The sequence below is a fragment of the Euleptes europaea genome, chromosome 9 (genome assembly GCF_029931775.1).
Source record: "Euleptes europaea isolate rEulEur1 chromosome 9, rEulEur1.hap1, whole genome shotgun sequence".
NCBI lineage: Eukaryota > Metazoa > Chordata > Lepidosauria > Squamata > Sphaerodactylidae > Euleptes > Euleptes europaea.
The window spans coordinates 65,683,618-65,704,301 of record NC_079320.1 but is presented as its reverse complement, the minus strand read 5'-3'; the positions used below and the strand labels follow the sequence as shown (position 1 = coordinate 65,704,301).

General features: G+C 41.5%; 1 protein-coding gene across 1 annotated transcript; it reads right to left on the bottom strand.

The window, feature by feature from the left end:
• Positions 1-2,398: 2,398 nt before the first annotated feature.
• Positions 2,399-20,313, bottom strand: LONRF1 (LON peptidase N-terminal domain and ring finger 1). Its single transcript, XM_056855080.1, has 12 exons — positions 19,764-20,313; positions 15,921-16,039; positions 14,106-14,228; positions 13,560-13,679; positions 12,003-12,243; positions 11,609-11,705; positions 10,235-10,349; positions 9,691-9,812; positions 5,345-5,503; positions 5,095-5,257; positions 4,110-4,262; positions 2,399-2,648 (listed from the first exon to the last, which is right to left on the bottom strand). Exons 1-12 carry the CDS (start codon positions 20,311-20,313, stop codon positions 2,490-2,492), a joined length of 2,121 nt encoding a protein of 706 aa, XP_056711058.1. The 3' UTR covers positions 2,399-2,489.
• Between the last annotated feature and the right edge of the window lie 371 nt (positions 20,314-20,684).

The following is a 20,684-nucleotide window of genomic DNA, read 5'->3' as shown; positions in this document are numbered from 1 at the left end:
CACTTAATTCTTCCTATACCTCTTATCAGAGAGGTTTGTAGATTATACCTTTGCTGTAACAAAAGATGAGCAATTTTTGGCTTTCTAGAAATTAGTGAAACTTACCACTTTGCTTTTGTTATCAATATAGAATAATTCCTGGCTGATCAATTGTGATCAGGCTTATTATGTAGAACTGGTTATTTGTATCTACTGTTCTAATTTGCCATTAATTCTAAGGCTTTTATATAAAGGCTAGCAATACAACAAAGCAATAGATAGGCAACTCTAGTTTAAGAACTTGTTCTAAAATATAATCTGACATGGTTAGCCGTTTTACATGAGGGTGAAGTAAAATCTTACCGTATTCATAAACAAGAACGGTTCTGTGGGTCTTGTTTGTGTATTATAATGGCAAAAAACTTGAAGCAGTATCATACAGGTTATTGGACTATGTTAAAGAACCAGAATTGTTAGAGGTACTTGTACAGATGGAGGGAAACATGACAACTTTAAACTGCCATAATAAAACCAGCTTTCATCACGGAATATTTTATTTTTAGTGATGTGAAATACAGGTTTTTTTGCTTGTGTGCTTCAGTATGAATCTCTCATGTTACTTCCAGGAATTTGGACTCTCTCAAGCTGTTTTCTAGATGGCCATCACCTAGCTTTCACACTTGTTCGGGGCTAGTGGTATTAGAAATAGAGAAAGCCTGTTTCCATGTGATTGCTCCCAGGATGTAATTCCAGTCACGCCAAATACTAGTGTTCCTACATCAGTATGTTTGCTAGTTAAATAGTTTCATGGCCTCTCTAGAGAAAGGGAAGTTATGTACACGATCTGAATGTTTCAATACACTTGTGGTATATTAAGTCAAAGCTCCCATGGGAAGATGTAATTAGTTTTTGTTTTTAGTGATAACATTACAGCACAGAAGTGGAAAGGCTCTTTGTTCCATGAATTCCATTCCACTTCACTTGTAAACAACTGTAATACAATTGAGAAAAAAATGGCCCTACTATGGCAATTCACACATGTGAGCCTTAGAGGTATTTCGTGCACCCTTAGAGAACCCAAAGCTACTTACATTGTTCTCACAACCCTGTGAGGCAGAGGCCCAAGGTTACAAAGCAAGCTTCCATGTCAGAATGCGAATTCAAACCTGGAGATTCTAGTCCGACACTGTAACCCCCTATACTGTGCTAGCTCATAGCTATTCACCTGCTTTTTAAAATTTTGTAGGGGTATTCTGTGCTGCTTAACTGAACTTCATTTCATAAAGTCTGGCAACATCTGTTCTAGGTTAACAGCAAGAAAACACTAGCATAAGTTAAAAAAATATGGTTTAGGTTTATTGAAAATTAAATATTAGCAAAAGCAGGATTTTTAAAGAAATATTTCACAAAATGATTCACATAGCAGTCACACTCACAAATTGAAAATTTAAGAAGTGCCTATTGGCAAGCAGAATGCCAACCTCTACACTGCAGTATAATAATAACATTGCTCTGTATTCTACTGCTCCACTTCGCCTTCTTTCAATTTAAGGGGCTCCTTTAAGCTTGAGGAAGGCTTTACTGAGCAGAGTGGTAGGGATACAGGCCAGTGATATGAATAAGGCATGGAAGAAGTCTCATTGGAACCCAATGTTTTTGAAAACCTCTGTATAGGACTTCAGTAGTTTCTAAACATTCACATCAGTTGTCTGAGTGTGCCACAGCTGATTCATGGTACTATCTAGAAGAAAGTGACTGAATATTTTCAAATTTGTACATATGGTAACTTGTGTCTAGGCAGTGTGCAAAAAACTAGAGGTTAGGAATAATTGCTTTTATACAGTTCCTAGTACACCAAGCTATATTGTTATGCACTTGTGTTCAAAAGTTCAGCCACTTAGAAAAATACATTTTGGTACTGATCTGTGTCTAACCCCAGTCCTTCTCAGAACGCACAATGTGTTCAGTTTCAAAAGCATCTTAAATGAAGTGTTTCAGTTTAACATGGCTCCAAATTCATACAATCTTTTAGTATTGTGAAAGTCTGCAAAATTAATTTGTACCATTTATAGTTAAGACACTCAACAGTTTCCTGTAGCAACATTCAAAACTACATTAAGTACTTGTGCAAATAGCAACAGCATGTTGCAGCTGAGGCAAACTCCAAATTGCAAGTTTTTGAACATATCCCTAATGCTGTAAACTTCGACTAAGCTTGAAATCCAGCACTTTCCACCACTTGCAAGAAGTCAGAGGAAAACTCAAAGATACATTCTCACTTGTATATAGTGCAAATAAAGTGGAACTTATCCACATATTGTTACTGGATTGATTTTTGTGTGCAATTTTAGTGGCGTTGTTTGAGTTTATTGGATCCATGTGAAGAACTGTTTCAGGAAAACAAACAATTCTGATAATAGTTCTCAACCCAGTGCTAAATGTGCAAATGCTGCAAACACTCCAGCTGCAATTACAGCAAGAACCAGGAACATTTCAGGAAGATCAAGAAGTCATTTGGACTGGTCTCTAGAGAAATATGTCAATATATCTTGAATTTTTATCAGTCGTTCTTTCAAAGACCTCATGGAAAACACTGAGAGCTGATATCTAGGGTCCACAGGGAGGACAGCTAGAAGCCACCAACACCAAGCAGGTCCATTAGCCGTTTCCTAATAAGGAACAAAATGCATTATTACATTTGTAATGTAGCACAAAGATGGTTATATTAAGAAACAAAAGCTACTGGTGCTAAAAATAGGTCTTCCAGATCTACACACCCCTTTCTTATGTTACTACTGTCCCTAACACTCATTTCTAGAAGATCTAGATGGGTTTTTTTAAAAAAGTCGGCCTAACATGATTTACAGTCTCAAGTGCCAGAAGTGCAGGCCACTGAGTCCACATCGCTAGTTAAGCTACAGAGTAGCTGCTTTGCAGCAACAGCCTCAATAATGAGTTTACAAATGTCTATTCCAAACAATGTGGAAGCCTGGAAGAAAACTGGGGAAAATGGAGAAGGGAAGCAGGGAGAAATGAGGTTTCCCAGCAAACTATGAAATAAATGTTCTCAGGGTTTTACTCATTCAGTATCTGTAGTATGAAAATTGTGTGTGAGTCTACAGAATTAGATAATGTGTTCTACATAAGAATTATCATTTTCAAGGGTATGTTTAAATGAGTAATTTTGCCAATGGTTAAGATGCTATAATACTTTTACAGGCCATTCCTGAGCTTTTCAGCAGCCAGAGAGTGCGTGGATGAAGCACTGCTACGGCGCCTCCAAAGAGGTTCCCTGGCCTCTAAAAGGCTTTTAAAAGCCCTTTTAAATTTTAAAAGTAAAAAACGGGGCATTTCCCCCATTGAGAACAGCGCTGTTACTGGGTCAGGAAGCTGCCTACTGGCAGCTCCGCCCCCCTGGAATGCCTGGACAACCCCCCCCCCCCCGGGACGACGGCATGGGGACTTGCACCATCAGAAGGCCGCGCCAGCATGAGCACTCAAACGCTGGCATCTGTGCCACTCTCAGCAGTGCAAGCAACCTGGGTGCCGGCACGGCCACTTGCGCACCTCCTGAGCACTTTCAGCCACAGAGCTCAGGACTGGGCTGCCCATAAGAGATTGAACCATTTATTCTTCTAAAATTTAACTTGGTATCCAAATATGCTTTTAGTTTAGGTTTAATAATATAACGATTATAAATATTTCTATTTCCCCCCCAAATTTCTGGTTTTTCCCTATGACTAACAAAGGAAGCCTTGACCACAACAATGAGTAGAAAGGGAACATGGTAGAGCATGAATTGGTGCTGGTACAGTGGGCTCTCATGCACCCTACTGTGCTGGTCCAACTTCCTGAGCTGTTTTTCAACACCACCACCAAAAACAGGGAAAAGGTCATTTCAAAATGGTGCCAAGTAAGATTAGTAAAGCATTTAAACAAATAATGTTGTGCAAAAGAGATCCTAATAGATTCCTGATTTCCCTGCTCCTGAAGATGGCTTATCTAAATGTGCTAATATTCCTTAAGTGCAAAAAGCCTGACACCAGATTGTGGTTTGCCCTTTTTCTGGCACGTTTTTTTTTTTTTTTTTTTTGGCGCCTCTTACCACTGTAACGTCATCTGCTCAGTACCTGTATATTTGATTCCCTCTCTGGCATTGGACCAAAATGCTGAAGTATTTGGGTATGGAATTTGTTTCTTAAGCTTTGGAACCAGCCGCAAGCCTGGCTGTATACAAAATCATGAAGCTCTCCAAGTTTCTTCATCTCACCTTCATCTTTACTCTAGGAACAAAGAAAATAAAGGGTAAACTGAAATGCACCAAGGTAATCTAGCTTTTTACGCAGGCCTACTTTATGCAGTCAATCTCAATGTAGATTATCTAGAAAGAAGGAAAAATCAATACGTTCACTATTCACCACCACAATACTACCATGAGCAAGGACACATCTACAGTGCTCTACACTGCTACACTTAAAGCCCTGCCATCACAGAGGAAGCCCTTTCATGACCAGCAGCTCAGTGGAATGCGTCAGAATTCCTACGAAAGGTTGAATATACAAAATAAAGGTGTTCAACATTTTTTTAAAAAAAACTTAAAAGTATACATGCTTGAAGTGGCAGACCTCCACCACTTTTAACTTTATTTTTTTGTCTAGGGCAAATTGCTATTTGAATTTTCTGTAGAAATTTGCTTAACTCTCTTCTGGCTTTATGTCTGCAAAAGGTAACTGGAGCTGCATGTTAAACCGAGCTATGTGTGCAATCTAATTTCTCCACAGCTGAGGTAGTGGTAGTAAGAAGAGAATGAAAATGCAGATCAACTGACCTACATGTGTGCAACTACCCCCTAAATGTACTTTGCAATGCTTAATCAGACCGAAGCCTTTGTTCTATTAATCACATTTGACCTTATTGTTACCAACTGTAAGGTTCCTTCCTCTTCCCAAACTTCTACTGTTAAAAATAGCAGAAGAACCTTAAATCAAGAATTAGAGAACTTTGTATCAGCAGTTTCTATATAGCAGATTCACCTGTTACCAGAGGCAAGGGTTGCAAAAGCTATGACGTACTGTATGAGTGTTCATGACAAAAAAATGAATAAAACATGAATACCTTTGTATCTTCCAAATACTCAATGTCTGCAGTGCAATAACCATCCTTCATCCCTCTTTGCAAAACTCTGAATCGCCTTAATCCAACTGTATCAACAATAGACCGTCCATCTGGCAGATAGTCAACATTTCTAATGTACAACATACAACCATAATCTGCAAAACTAGAACAGGGAGCAGAGTCAGTACTCATGCTAGAATAGCTTTTCACAAAAGTTTAAGTATCTTTATGCTGCAGAACCTATACATACCCCTTTTGTGGGTCACTGATACACATCCCAAACTGTTTTGTTCCTGTTTCTATACTCCTTCGAATCATCAGTCGATATCTTGGCTCAAACACATGAAGAGGACAAGGCACAGTAGGGTAGGCCATAGTGCAAACAAAAATTGGAACACTACTGGTCAAACTAGAAACAAAAATATAACAGAATTGAAAAGTCTACATTATTCCAATTTTACTTTACTACAAGCAAATAGTAGGCAAGATTTCATATGTGCACTCCTTTAAATTAATGTTTTACAATGATGAATTCAAGGCACCTAGATCACAATTTTAAGAAATTCATTGAAATCGATAGCAGTCCTCCAAATTTCTCTAGAGATAAACACATGCTTAATGCTGAGTTTCTAACTGATAGACTACCATGAGCAACAATCTCTCCTGGCAAGTAGATGATCAGCAGCGTTGAAGACACTACTACTGACCACCTATTTGAGATGGAGAAGACAGAAAAAGGACTATTGTTGGTTCTTTTCCAACTCCTCAAATGATATGAAAATGCAGACCATTTAAACTGTCCAGAATGGTACGTGGATACTTAACAGGCTATTTAAAAAAAAAACTGGTTTGTCCTATTCAAAATAAAATATACTACCCAAAAGCAAAGGCCAATTCAGAATGTTGTCCAAAACTTCTGGATGTGATTATATATGAGCAACTAATTAGAATTACACATACAATACCCTTACCCAACAACTTGCTTGGAGGGATGTATAGTGCTTTAATTTTTTTTTAACTAACTCTTTACTAGAACGAAATAAAGTGAAGTTCCTACAAGTACAGGTTCATGAGCTATGGTAGAAGAATGACTAGTGTGTTGGACGTAGTCTTCCAAGTGGTAGTGCCTATATATGCAGGTCTGGCTAATCACAAATAAAAACACATGTAGAAATAGGAGATGGGGAAATTATTTAAAGTGCAAGAGATATGAAGACAAGGATGCTGAATTCTCTCCCCAACAAACAGATTGTTCCCTGATAGGACACTGCCCTCAGCAAAATCTCCCAGTTTAACATGTAGTTGGATCATAAGGCTATTGTGTTCTGCAAGCTAGGCCCCAATACAAGAAGTGAACCTACAGAGCATCCAGGTTTTTTTAAAGATCACTTAAATGCCCAATTCAGATCCGGTCTACAGTATGTTTTTGGGGGGGGGGCGCCTTCCCCCGCTCTCCTAATCCAAAATGGTCCTGGGAAAGCACTATTTGCGCACTCCCTCCCCATAACTGTTACATGTATTCCTTTCCTTTTATCCCTCAGAAGCTCCTTGATCTATTGATCTTGAGCAGCATATATCTAGTGTTTGAGGGATATAAGGACTGAAACAAATCTTGCCACTGACAATGTAGCCTTGGGATCCCTATCGCTTAGTAGAAAAGGCATTACATCAGACACAGAGGCATTAGATTTGTATGTTAAAAGGGGGGAGATATAATGTGATCGAAGTTCCTCGTAAAAGCGGCATTCCAAAAGGGCATGAGCTAGTGAATCGATAGAGGCAGAAGAGCAAGGACAGGCCCTGTCTGGATATGGTATATTCAAAATTCTGCCCTGCATAACCACAGAGGGGTTAGCATTCAATCTAGCTAAACAGAAGGCTCTAGAAAGATGAGTTGTCAAATAATATGTATAAGCAAGCAATCCACGTGGTGGTGGTATTCTGAAGAACTGGGATGAACAAACGCGGCGAGCATGAAAAGTAGTGCTGTTAAAATCAAGCTCTTTAATGCGCTTTTTAATTTTGGTGGTTACGTGTATTGGTATCATATATGTGTACAGTCTAGCCAGTGGTCCCGGGTGGGGCAGTCTTAAGACTACTGGGAAGAAGCTCCTGGAGGTGTAGACAGAGTCCAAGTTTTCAGACTCTGTGGGAGGCACTTCTGGCTTCTAGTTTTGGCCTTGTTTGGCAACAGGCAGGCTTGTCCTTTTGCTCTCCAGCAAAATAGCAAAACTCTTCTTTAAAGCAGCCTGTTTTTTCTTACATCCTCAAATCTGTTTTTTTTTTTTGGGGGGGGGGGCTTTGTTCCACCTCCCAGAGTTGGAAAGAGTCTGTCTCATCTGTTCCCCCTCAGGCCTAGGCTCTCCACATACCAGCTATGGGAAGAAAAAGCAGACCAGAAGGAAGGAGAAGCTGCAGCCAGTTATCCAAGTCTTTGGGTACTAGTGGGGCATCAGTGGCTGTGGGGGTCTGTTCTACCGTTCCCTCTCCTCTTCAGGGAGCCAAAAAGAGCAATTGGTGACCCATCAAGAAGCAGTAATGAGCTAACAAGCCGAAAACCAAAGCGAGGTTTACTTGGACCTGATGCCTTTTCCCTCCCCCCTCCCAAGATACTGGTCCCCTGCAGGCCTCTGAGGATTTTATTGTGGAAGTAGCAGACCTGCCTCTCTAATCCCCTCCTGAGCCTAACCAACCTCCAGCCCCCTCTCCCTCAGGTATGGAATGAAGGGCAACATCTCCAGTCCCAGATCTCTCAGGGGAGAACAGACTATCTAATCTGATCCCATGGATTAAAGTGGAAATTTAAAAAGAAATGCAGTCCTCTATTGCACAGGCCTTGCATTCTCTCTAGAAACCCTGTGCCTCAGATAACGTAGATCCTATACTCAAAAGGCACAAGAAACACAAACGTAAATCTAAGAGTAGGAGCCAGTCCCAGGAAGGGCACTCTTCTTCTCTTGGTCCTGCCCACTCCTGCAAGAGACACAACATCTTCTCCAAACAGGAGACTTAGGCAGGTAGCCACTCCTGGACAGAGTCAGAAGGCTCTATCCTGATTCTTCTTCCCCTGGGAAAAAGGAAACTTGTCTGAGGAGTAAGAACTCCTGGTCACAACAATACAGACTAGGCTGCTCCCTTAGGAAGTCTTCCCTAAATTGTTTCCTAATATACTTAAAATCCTGGAACTACCCACTAAGAAAATGACAGAACATACAGATGCAAATCAATCTTCTGGGTGGGTCTGCTAGAACATTCCCTTGTATGGGGGACTGTACACAAGGAATACCCTTCCCCTGAGTATTTTATAAGATTGTCAAAACAGAGAAGGAAGCCCTAGCCAGGTGCAAAGTGAACCAGTATATAATTTCTCATTTTTATTCCCTGGTATCAGAAGCCACAAAACATTTTGAACTACAAATTGTGGATGTGCCAGTAGTGTATCTTAGCTCAAACATGATAATCCCAGCAGAGTCAAACAGTCTTCCCAAAGACTCTTGTGACAAAAGGATTGACATTACACTACGCAAAAACTTTGAGGCATCTTAGTTTGCCCTACGGGTATCTACAGCTGGGTCACTGTTTTCCTAAGCAATTTTCTGCAGGCTATGGATCTGTCTACAGCTAGTAACAACACCCTTAAGGAATTGAAGGATGAATTATAAGACTGCATTAACCACAGCTTTCCTGGCAGATGCCTCACTTCATGCTCCCCAGCTCTCTGCCAGAGCCATAATATCTAATGTAACTGCGCACAGGAATACATGGTTTCGCAGCTGGGAGGTGGATCCCACATCCCAATCCAGAGTGGTGAGTGTCCCCTTCAAGCGAATTATTCTGTTTGGAGACAGCATCAATAAGTACCTCCTCAAGGACAAAGATAAGCACTTCCAGCAAGGACAGAAGGAATATAGTTTAATTCCTTTCAGGGGTCAAAACCAAGCTTCCTTAGTGGCAAGCCCTTCAAGTCCAAAAGGAAGTGGCAATAGCCTAGGAATTCAGGAGGTTCCAGCCAGTACAAGTTGGAAAATGTCAGCACATGATGGCAGTAGCTCAAACCAGACAGCAGGGATTGGAGAGCATTTAAACTCTTAAGGATCTTGCACCCGTCTCTAACAGTAACAGAATTCATTGAGAATTTTTTTTATTTACATGTTCTCTGGTTTATGGAAAAGTAGAGACATATCTTGGATAAATACAAAATGAAAGTATTATCAGACGGAACAATTGTTATAAGATGACTGCATTTGTATGGAAAAATTAAAACAAATTAAAAAAGATACCTTGCACCAGTCCATCCCCTATCATTGGGTGCTTTCAGAACTGCTGTGAGGATAAATACCACCTTAGCTTATTACAGGAAGGGTGGAAACAAGCTAAGAAACAATGGGGTGGGGGACCTAAGCCTCATTTGAATCCTGCAAGTCAGTCAGTATACCCCTTGGCAATTTGATTTACACCATCTTGGAATGCTTTTCTTTTTTGCCAAGTGGTACAAAAAAACAGGAGAAAAGAGCACCTAATCAGCACAGACTAAACATTGGGAAACCTGGGGAATCAATGCTCTTTTATAAACACAGTTTAGGAACAAGAACTCACCTTGAATGTTCAGCTGTTTCTTCATCATGAATCCTTTTTCTCTCAGCTAACTCAGCAGGCAAATACTTATTCATTAGTGCTTGCAGCAAGTGGGTGATGCTGTATTTTCTATTTGCCAGATACTAAAGAAAAAAAGGCATACATCATTTTTATTTACTATAAAATGCTGCTCTTCCAAAACAGTTACGTCAGCTCATTTCCATGTCAAAATATAAACAGGTAATCTAGCAGTTTTAACTTAAAGCTCAGAAGTTTCATCACAAACCTATGACACTTTAGTTAGCCCTAGTAAAAGATGTTATGCTATTGTGGTTTCATTTTTTTCTAATGGACCAATATGGCTATTTCAGTATCCATATACAGACCATGTGTCAGAACTACCAAGAAAGGAAGTGTAAGAACAGGAGGGCACCCCACCCCCGAAAGTCTGTTCTGAGGGCTTGAGTTTGCATTAAAATTTAAACAGGGTAAACTCTGCATAATGTCAGACATCAATCAACAAATACTTGTATTCAACACTAGTTATGTCTATGGAAATTGTTACCTCTTTCAAGCCCTCTTTACAGAGGGGACACTGAGGAGCATAGTCGAAACAACGCTCTAAACAGTTCTTACAGAAAGTATGGCCACAGGGAGTTGTCACAGGATGAAAGAAAAGTCTGAAATGAAATTTCAAGACAGTCATACTGTGGTGATATCAGCAACAGTCAGAATTATGATTCAAATTAAAGTACAGCAGACAACAACACTCCTCAGCAGAACAGCCATAAGTTCTCTAGTACTGTTATCCTTCTATGAGCCTCACGTAATCATAACAATTTCTCAAGAATATTTAGATTTGCATAAAAGACAGCAAGTACTCTTTAGTTGCACGCCAGTTCTTTCCTTCCTACACTAATACATCCAACCACTGCATCAAGACATAGTTTAACTAGGCTTGCCTCAATCTTTTTGTTTTCTAATTTTCCTTCTTCCCTTGCTTCTGCAACCTTGAAACAGATTTGCAAGGGTACAGGTAGGCAGTTGTAGATCATAAATTATAAAAAGCTGTTTTAGGCACTTTTATCACAGCACCTCTCAGGTTGGTATTGCATGTGATTACTGCCAATTTGCTTTGAAGTGAAAGATTTAGTTAAGTACTAAATTTGCTTTAAACAGCCAGATTTAAATTGCAATTAAAATAGCTTCATTTTAACTTAGGCAGCTAATGATCGGGGTGGTGGTGAAATTTGCACACCGACAGGAGAAGTTATATGTAATTCTATTCCCTAACCCTGGGGTTCCTCCTGACTTGAAGCTAAACCACATAAAAGGGTTAAAAGATTGGACAATGTGATTAATGCAGGATATTGGATAGAAGTACCATGCCTGCCTTATGCCAACTTAGAAGAGAGGCTTCTTTAGTATCTTTAATACAGACATCTTAAGAGCACTGGATGTAAAATAGAAGGGCACAGCAGCATTCCATATCAGAGAAGGCCCTTTACTATGTTTTGCCTGAATACATGAAGCACTTTCATACCAGCAGCAATAAAAATGCAGTGGTGGTATGGATATTAATTCTGTACTCAGAATTACAGGCACATTACCGATAGCAGTGGTAAGTTTTTTGTCTTACTACTTATGGAATGTTTTCCATTAAAAAAAAAGATCTCAAACACAATACCCAGTCACATTGGGCAGTTTCAGAATGGCAGTTTTCAGCCAACAATTCTCAAAAACCTATATCAAGCATAACACATTCACACATGAACATATAAATCAAGCCAGTTAAATTAGACCCAACTGATTTATAGCACTAATACAATTTTCCCAATCTAAAGTTTCCCAGAAAACACATCAGTAGGAACACTCTTCATGCAGAAAGTAAAAAACACAATGCTCAAGATAAATATTGATAAAGAAATCACTGTACTACCTCATACAAAGTGAACACTCAAAGTCTGATATATCAATCAAATCCTTTGGAACCGCTCCACAATTGAGTAAAAAGGCAGTGTCCTTTTCTGTAGCTTCTAAGAACAAACAAAACGAATTATTACCAAAGCAAAGTAGGAAACAGAACAGGTCAGACAGAGAACAATGGCTTCCTTGATTGAGTCAATCAATCTCATGTTGGGTCTTCCTCCTTTCTTGCTGCCTTCAACTTTTCCTAGCATTACTGTACTTTGGTCATGTTATGAGAAGACAAAAGTCACTGGAAAAAACGATAGCCTCAGTTTTGTCATTTTAGCTTCTAGGGGAGAGTTCAGGCTTGATCTGATGTAAAACCCACTTATTTGTCTTTCCAAACAATATATACGACTATTTACCTCCTTGTTTTTTATGTTTATTCCTTCTGTCTTCACAAACAGTAAAATCTTGTTCTGAAAGGGACAACTTCCTTTTTAAGAAAACACCTTTCTCCTGGACAGAAAGCAAAGGTTCAGAAGAAACCCTTTTTAACCCATCTTCTTTGGCAATTTTTTCTGTTGAGATAAGAGATCGGGTAGACTCTGCATGAGGCAGGTTTCCTCCAACAGGTTCTGATGTAACTTCTTGTACTCCTAAATCCTACCAAAAGACGACGATGGGAAAAAGGAATTACTCAGCAAGTTTCACTTGCAACAGATGTTCCAACAGCAACATCATGATTTTTAGGCAAACCATCATTATTCTGGATAAGCAAGCACCTGCATATTAACGGCTACCTTGAAAATATATTACACAGGACGGTATCAGCAAGGACTCACCAATGGGTAACAACTGGGAAATTCCCTCCTTCAGGATACCCTAAGTTCTTAGGGACTTAAGCAGGCCAGCTTCCCACCCCCACCCACACACTCAACTGCTCTCAAGATTATGTGGCAAGAAGTATATCAATCATGAAACCATTTGGGGTGTTCTCCCCCCACCACCAAAATTTACACATTATTTTTCTACTTACATGAACCAAAAAACAAACTTTGTTTTACTGGTCTGCTGACAGGCATTCTACCATCCAGTTTACAATTATCAGGTACCACATTAATATCATGATTGCATAAAGTCTACATTGTCTACTCTACATGAATCCTAGGAGCAACACTCAACCCCTATAGTTCTGTTTCTGCTTTTCCCATTTCAAAAGTAGAAACGTAAGATAGGAGCTCCCTTTGGTGGGCAAGTGTTCCATGGGCCCATCTGAGTATCCAGGCACCCCTATTTACATGCTCAAATAATCCTGTCCAAGGAATATTTTGTACTGAACTGTCATTTGTAATAGAATTCCCATGAGCTGTTCAATGTGCCAATTTCTGGTTGAAAAGCCAGATTAAAAAAAAATAAGTTCAGTGTGTTAGTGTACAGTCAGAAACAGGACATATGCCAAATGAAGATACCAGCTTGTAGACTGTTCTACAATGTTCCTGCAATTCCCATGTTCTGCAGTGCGGGGGGGGGGGGATTGTTTGGGTCACACATGGCATCATGTGTTTCATGGGGGACCACAGGTACTGAAGCCTCAAGACCAAGGGGGAAAAAGTCACTGTCTGGAATGCGAGAGAAGTGCACTAACCTGAATGTTAGTTTTCATTTTCACTGAAACAGTGACTGTCCAACATACAGGTTCAGGATGTAGTCCCCCCCTCCCCCACCCAACATTACCAAAATTTAATATGTAATTTCAGTAATTTTCATTTATTTGTAAACTACCAATCCTAATACAGTGAAGAAAACTGTACTTGGTACTTCACATATCCTTGTCATCCCTAAACTGTTATGAACAATTCACATCTAGATTGGAACAAACAAGTAGTAACACAACAACACCACAGCTTGAATATAACTGTCACAGACCTATATAGCACCAATTATAATATAATCCTGCATCAAAAACATACAATACTTACTGGCTCTAAATCCACCTCAGAACCATGTATAACTGGTTTGCTTCGAGCATGTGGAGAGCTCAAAGCAGATTCCTTCAGCTGTTCTCTCACATTTTCTGGTGATAGTAAGTCATACAGCATCTGACACACAGAAAAGATCAAAACAACAATTTCAATTTATTCAGCACTGTTACGATATTCTCTGTTCTAGATCTACCAAAAAATCCATTCAAATCCTTCCTCTCTTAAAGAAATTACCACAAGTCTTCATCTAGCCAAAGATTCCCATCTTATTCTACTGCACTGCTGTGCAAAAAAGTATGTGTACACAGTTCTCAACTTTTGTGCTAATATTCGTCACACATTCAGTAGTTCTGTGAAACTTTACCTAAGCCAAGGCGTTTTTTGAACATAAATTACATGTTCCAGAGTCACACCTGCTTAACCAGCTGAGCCCTTTAATTAGTAACTTTCTTCTCTCACAGAAAATGTATACATTGAAAATAAAATATTAACAATGAAAGCAACAGTTAAGCATCATGCTATAATAATTTGTAACCCAAGTACCTTTTCCACTTCTAGCTTTGCTGGAAGAAACCCTTCATCAAGAGCTATGCAGTGAAGAAAAAGCTGCAAGGCATCATCTACAGAGCCAGCACTATGAAATACTTTTGCTCTTCTAAAGTACACCTGAAAAAAGAGTTTTATATTTAAAACACACTACTGTAATTATTTGGTTTATGTAACAGATTTACAGCCCTGAGCCTAACCAATTCAACTGTAAAGTATGCTCCACCGACTTTTGCTTCCTGCTTTCACTTTTTTCCTTTCACCCTTCTTCAAATGAAAATTTCAATAAATTCATAGAACCCTACGCTTAAAACTATTGTTTGGAAGAATGCCCAGTGCTACAAGTTACACAAGGGGGCACAAGCCTGGTTGAAACCTGCAGAAAAGTGTCAGCAGAAAAGATGCTGACCTTACACGGTCCATCATCACTATTTGCTACACAACATAAAACCAACAAGAGTTAACACCACAAAGGAATAACAGCCCAAGAAGTTGCTCACTGACTCCTTGCTTGAGTCAAGACAAACACGCAGGTTTTCAGTAGTGAGACTACTGTTCTAGTGTACTCTGGCTGCAGGTCTAACACAGAAGTCTTCTTTTAAGGACTGGGTTCAGAGAGGGAGAGAACCTATTTAGGGGAAGCGCAAGCAGAATCCAGCTTTGCACATATATGACACTTGGCCAAGACCTAGCTTCAAACAGTGTCGATTAGGTGGTCTTTGTGTCTATCAGGAGAATATCTCCCTTTCTCTACTGGATGTGATTTCAATGTTTAAATAAGCCACGACAAAAGGGTTTGAAATGGGGAAAAATAAAATGTTAAAGATAAAAGTTTAGACACTGGGGAAAACAAAAATTAAGCAGACAATCTGCCAGAGCAGAATGGGGAGTGCTTTCAATCTGTAGGATATGCATGTGTCTATTGACCTGTACTTTGTTCCTCTTTCAAGAAATGTTAGCATTCTCAGTTTAGAACTTCCCAATCTTTCAACTGATGTCAGATCCATGGATCTGACAGAACAACAAGCCTTTAGGCTATCGGGGGATCTTTTAAAAAGCAGTTCTGTAATTTATTTCCTACAAAGGACAAAGCCTTCTACCACACTATATTTAGATGAGTGCCCAGCAAGCAGAAGAGATTAAGGTCAAGGGAGCGAATTGTGATTGGACAATCTAAGGTAGGACCTTAGGAACATGATGTTGTATCATGTGCCATAGCTTCCTTAATGGTTTCATGTTTACTATTTGGTTTGTACAATGCTGGGCTATGGTGAAAAGCATCTGTCCCAAAAAGCTTTATTTTAACTACAATGCAATTGAAGGTGATCCCTAGCTATGGTTGGAAGGGGCACAATTGGTTAACCTTGCTGAAACTAAGCACGTCTGGAATAAGATCAGCCTTTGTATGGTAGACACCTGGAAACCTTATGTATATCCTATGATGGAAAAAAAGGAAGGATACATGAAGAAACATTTTTCATTTTCAGTGATGAAGGGGGGGAGCACAGAAAATCCCCACTAATGTATGTTGCTGAAATAAGAGGTATGTTCTCAAGTCGATTATTTCTTAAAGTTGGGGGAAGAATAATTGAACCTTTGTCTTGAAGCATCTGTGATCAATCCGCCAGAAGAGAGCTGCACTATGCATCATGAAACATACACAGAACACTCACCTTCCAGAAGCAATCTGTCCCCATTTATAAGATATAATTGTGCATGAAAGCAATTTAGATTCAACTTCTAGCAGCTTATTTCCACATTTTTCATAACGTGCATATACCATCCTGTCACACTCTATTAATCTGAACTTACCTCAGGCCAACTTGGCACTTTCGTGATAACAGCATTCAGGTCATCTAGGGCAAATTTAAATTCTTGGAGGGCAGCAAAAGATTCAGCTCTATAAATCCGTAGCATTAAGTCACTGGGATCTAAAAATCAAGATTTGCATTTCATTATGTAACTCTAGAACACAAGTTATGTAACTTTCTGTAATTCAAAATACACATGTAGCACAGGCTTGGAAAAACAGTCTGATTGGGTCTCAAAAATTACATTTTATTTGCCTCAATCTCAAAAACATTCCCCAAACTACATATAACCTATTATAAAAATTACAATATTCAACTGAGTTTTGTCCTCTTATGTTCTTAAAACCTTGTTATAGAACACATTTATCCTACAAAGCCAACAGCGACTTCTGTTACACATTCCCATTCAAATTAGCCTTTTGGAAATAGCCCAAGACTACACCATATGATACTTAAATAAAATAGAAGAATTATATTGTATTGGTTTTGGGGTTGCAGAACAAGATCTACTGTAACAATATGAAAACAGGATGTTTTTAAGTTGTAGAAATATTTTTGAAAGTAAGTGCATAACTGCTCAGACAAGCCATGCAGTACAGGAACTTCCATGTTTATGACTACAAAATTGGTTGGTGATCCTCAGTCATGTGACTTGATAATTAGCAAGTACTGGGTTGCAATATAACAAAGCTATAAATTGTCATGTCTATGGGCTTTCCTGAGGCTTGCTTTTGATCCTGCAGTGTACCATACAAAGTACCTAGAACTTCTTGTGACCATACTAACTGCTATGCTGTACTTCCTAGTAAACTATACGGTGTATATAAAGTCCCAGTGCATTACATTTCTTGGCAGTCAATTGATCTTTTAGCCTGCATGAACCAACAGTGCATCCTAAAGAGTTATGGTCACCCCCGCAATACAGATACCAGTTTAGGCTTACTGAATATATGTGAGGCAGCTATTAACCGACTCTTAAGTCATATAAATATAGTAGAATATGTTGCATCCCTAATTAAAGATCTCATCTGGGAAGTCAAAGTCACTCCTGCACAAATCTGTTCTCTGATGCTACTGACTTAAATTATGGATATCATACTTGCACATTTAGAGCTATATCAGATATTTCTCATAACAGAGAATACCACCCACTAACAACCTGCTTCTGACTGTCTCCTCTGTGCAAAGGTTAAGACTTCAATTTAATGTCACTGTTTTGATGCTATACAGAAATGGAACAAGCTTTACACAGCTCCAGCCACATTAAAAGGCATGTTCAAAATAAGCTTCCATTAGAAAAATAACAAGAGTAGGAAAACATTTGTATTAGGCTTTATGGTTTGAACTCTGGCTATCTGGTGATAAATTCACAAGCAAATGCAACGTGGTTATTAATATCAAACATAAAATACCACAGCCACCAAAGAACAAAATCTGACACTGTCTAAATACTTCATCTATAGCATCCAAAGGATAAGAAACCAACATAATTGCATAAAATCACAGAAGTTAGTAGCCAAAAGTCCATCATGGAGAGGTACAAGCATGTCTACGATTAAGCCAGACAAAATTTCTTTCACACGTTTAAAGTATTTTTCCAATGTTAAACGTGTTCTAAAGTGCTGAGTCAATATTTAACCTAATCATATTGCTTGACCTCACCAGATCCTACCTCTTTCCCTAGCACTGTGTTGAAAAAGGCCCAACACACCCATCAATGATGTCACCAGTATTATACCACCTCTTCCCCTTCCATGCCCCCATCTGCTTATGCAACTAGCCCCAGCCTCCTGTGAATTGTCTCAGTAACACTTAAGACTGAAAATAGACGACCCAAAAGTAATGTGTGACTGCTGGCCATCAGTGTCCCAAACTGGTTTCACAGCCAACACAATCCAAAACGTACCAGTTGGCCCCACCTGCAATCCCAATTTGGCTTCCTAATTTGAGAAGATTACAGCACTAGCCCCCAATCGTTCATTTAGAAATAGACTTTTATATTACTGAAAAATAATACATATAGACAATTGTCAGCATCCTGTTAAAAAATGGTAGCTGTATAAAAGTCTCTGGAATGTGTCTTCCTATTTTGACCCTACTAATAAATGCCAAGGATTGAAACTCTTGAAAAGTTTAGAAAGAAATAGACAGGCAGCTGCTACTCCCTTGTAAAACTGATAGTGACAGAAAGCTGAAAAGTACCCTGCTAGGAAGAGAGGGAAGATCTTCTGCACATGTATTCCCATTCCTTTACTCCACATTAAGTAAACCAAAATAACCAGTATTAGTTCCACAGTTCCCCAACCAAGAATAGTCACCTAGAATTCCTTTTAAACTCTACATGAACACCAAAAAGCTGAAAGAATCCACAGCTTCACTTGTGAATTAAATTCCTGTATAAAGCGCATCTCTGTGTAGGAATTCCCTGAACGTCTGCATATGTATGTGGATCCCATGTAATTGTATGTTTATGTGTCCACCAGGGGACTATTTAGTTGGAGCCAGGGATGAAAGTAAGCCGATATGAGCCAGCAGAGACAACCCACAGAGAAGTAGCATCTCTCCATTTTCCCTCTGACACCTTCCCTCATACACATACATAACACCCGACACATAACACCAGACTGGCAAGAAACTTAAGATCTCTCAACCCCCAGCCCGTTTCCCAGCACATGTACACAGTCGGCTGGTTCACTGAGAGCACTGGATTATGAAATTTTCAGGTGCACCTGAATGTATAAATTAACTTGATTAATCCACACTGCAACTGAGCCAATAGGCAGCATTTGATGTGCAGCGCTGTGCTAGTCACTTGCTGAGGACAAATAAATCAAGTATGCGCCTGGAAACACAGCAACACTCATAAGGCGCACTGAGTGCACAACCGTAGAGGAATACCTGTGTTAATCTTTCCTAGCAAAGAAAGAAAGCCCACCCACATAAAAGACTTGCAGCATCTTAAAATTTAGCATCCATTTCTACACAAGCTGTGGTCAGATCCGATGGAGCAGCACACTTCCAATTATGTGGGCCTCCTCTCACTAAAAGAAGTTTAGGCTGAAATTAAATCAGGGGCAGGCTTCAAGGTGCCTGTTTATTTTTTACTTAGCTCACTGAGATTTATCACAACCTTATTTTCAACTTGGCAGCAAACTTGCTCGGATTAAGAGGATTTAAGGCCTGCAGTTTACTCACGAGTAAATGCTAAAGCATCAAGCCACCTCTCTGAAATGCCAGGCATAGGTTTGCGGGACGGGGAGAACATAAGAAAGGCCCTGTTGGATCAGACCGAGGTCCATCAAGTCCAGCAGGCTGTTCACACAGTGGCCAACCAGGTGCCTCTAGGAAGCCCTCAAACAAGATGACTGCAGCAGCACCATCCTGCCTGTGTGCTCCATCGCACCCAAAATAATAGGCATGCTCCTCTGATCCTGGAGAGGACAGGTATGTCTCGTGACTAGCATCCATGGATAGCCCCCTCCTCCATGAACATGTCCACCCCCCTCTTCAAGCCTTCCAAGTTGGCAGCCATCACCACATCCTGGGGCAGGGAGTGCCACAATTTAACTACGCGCTGTGTGAAAAAAAATACTTCCTTTTAACTGTTTTGAATCTCTCACCCTCCAGCTTCAGCAGATGACCCCCCCCCCATGTTCTAGTATTATGAGAGAGGGAGAAAAGGCTTCTCCCAGTCCACCCCCTCTTCAAGCCTTCCAAGTCGGCAGCCATCAACCACGCCCTGGGGCAGGGAGTCCCGCAAGTTAACGAGGGCGTTGGGGGAAGACGTACAGGAGGACCACCACCACCACCCCCGCCCCACGAGGCCCGCCCTTCCGCGACTTACCCTCTCGCAGGGCCCGGCTGGCGGCCTCCCGGGCCGCCCAGAGCTGCCCTCGCCCCAGCAGCTCGCCCAGGCGGCGCCACGTCCGCGCCCTCCGGCACTCCGCCGGGAACCAGCGCTCCGCCAAGTGCGCGAGGACGACGGCGGCGGCGGCGGGCGCCCCCAGCGGCTCCCCGCACAGGCGGCAGCGGGCGCGGAGCTCCTCGCGCAGGCAGCGGCGGCAGTAGGCGTGGCCGCACGGCGCCACCGCCGGCTCGCCCAGGAAGCCCCGGCAGCCGCAGCAGCTGAAGAGCCCCGACGCCGCCGACGCCCCTCCACCGTCCGGGCCGGCGGCCCTGTGCCCCGGCAGGCGCAGGCGGTAGTGGCGCACCAGGCAGTCCACCAGCGCGCCCAGGCGGCGGCGCGAGGCCGGGCCGAGGCGCAGCGCCGCCGAGTACGCCTCCAGCGCCTCTTTCAGGCGGCTGTCCCGCGCCAGCAGCACGCCGCGCCGCAGCAGCCGCTCCTGCTCCGACGGGGCGTCGCTGGGGCCATTCCCGGGGGTCAGCTGGGCCATGCCCGCCCGCCGACGCCGCCGCCGCCTCCTCCGCGCTCCGTCCGGATTGGGGGGGGGTGTGGCACGAGACGCCAACGGCCGCCGCTCTCGAGGGGAGAGAATGGAACGGGGAAGGCGGTTGACGCGCCTGCGCGCTGCCCGGCGGCTTGCTTCAACCGTCGCTACTCGCCGCCCCACCCACGCGACCCTCCTTCTGAGGCGCTACAGCTGGACGAGCCGGGAGAAAAAGAGGAGGGGGGGTGTCGGCTTCTCCAGCCCCGCCCCTCCCCGCCATCCTCCTCAGCAGCCGCGAGGCCGCCACCTCAGACTTACATAAAAACGCCGCGTCACCTGACTTTCCACAAAGGCTGACTTCCCATTGGCTGGCAGAG

What these genes read in the sequence shown, in the direction of transcription:
- LONRF1 (XM_056855080.1), bottom strand. Translation starts at nt 20,313, where the DNA reads ATGGCCCAGCTGACCCCCGGGAATGGCCCCAGCGACGCCCCGTCGGAG. An exon ending in GAAACAGCTGAACATTCAAG is followed by an intron (nt 5,504 to 9,690) that starts GTGAGTTCTTGT and finishes TTTTGTTTCTAG; the next exon opens with TTTGACCAGTAGTGTTCCAA. An exon ending in AGTATTTGGAAGATACAAAG is followed by an intron (nt 4,263 to 5,094) that starts GTATTCATGTTT and finishes CTTTGTTCCTAG; the next exon opens with AGTAAAGATGAAGGTGAGAT.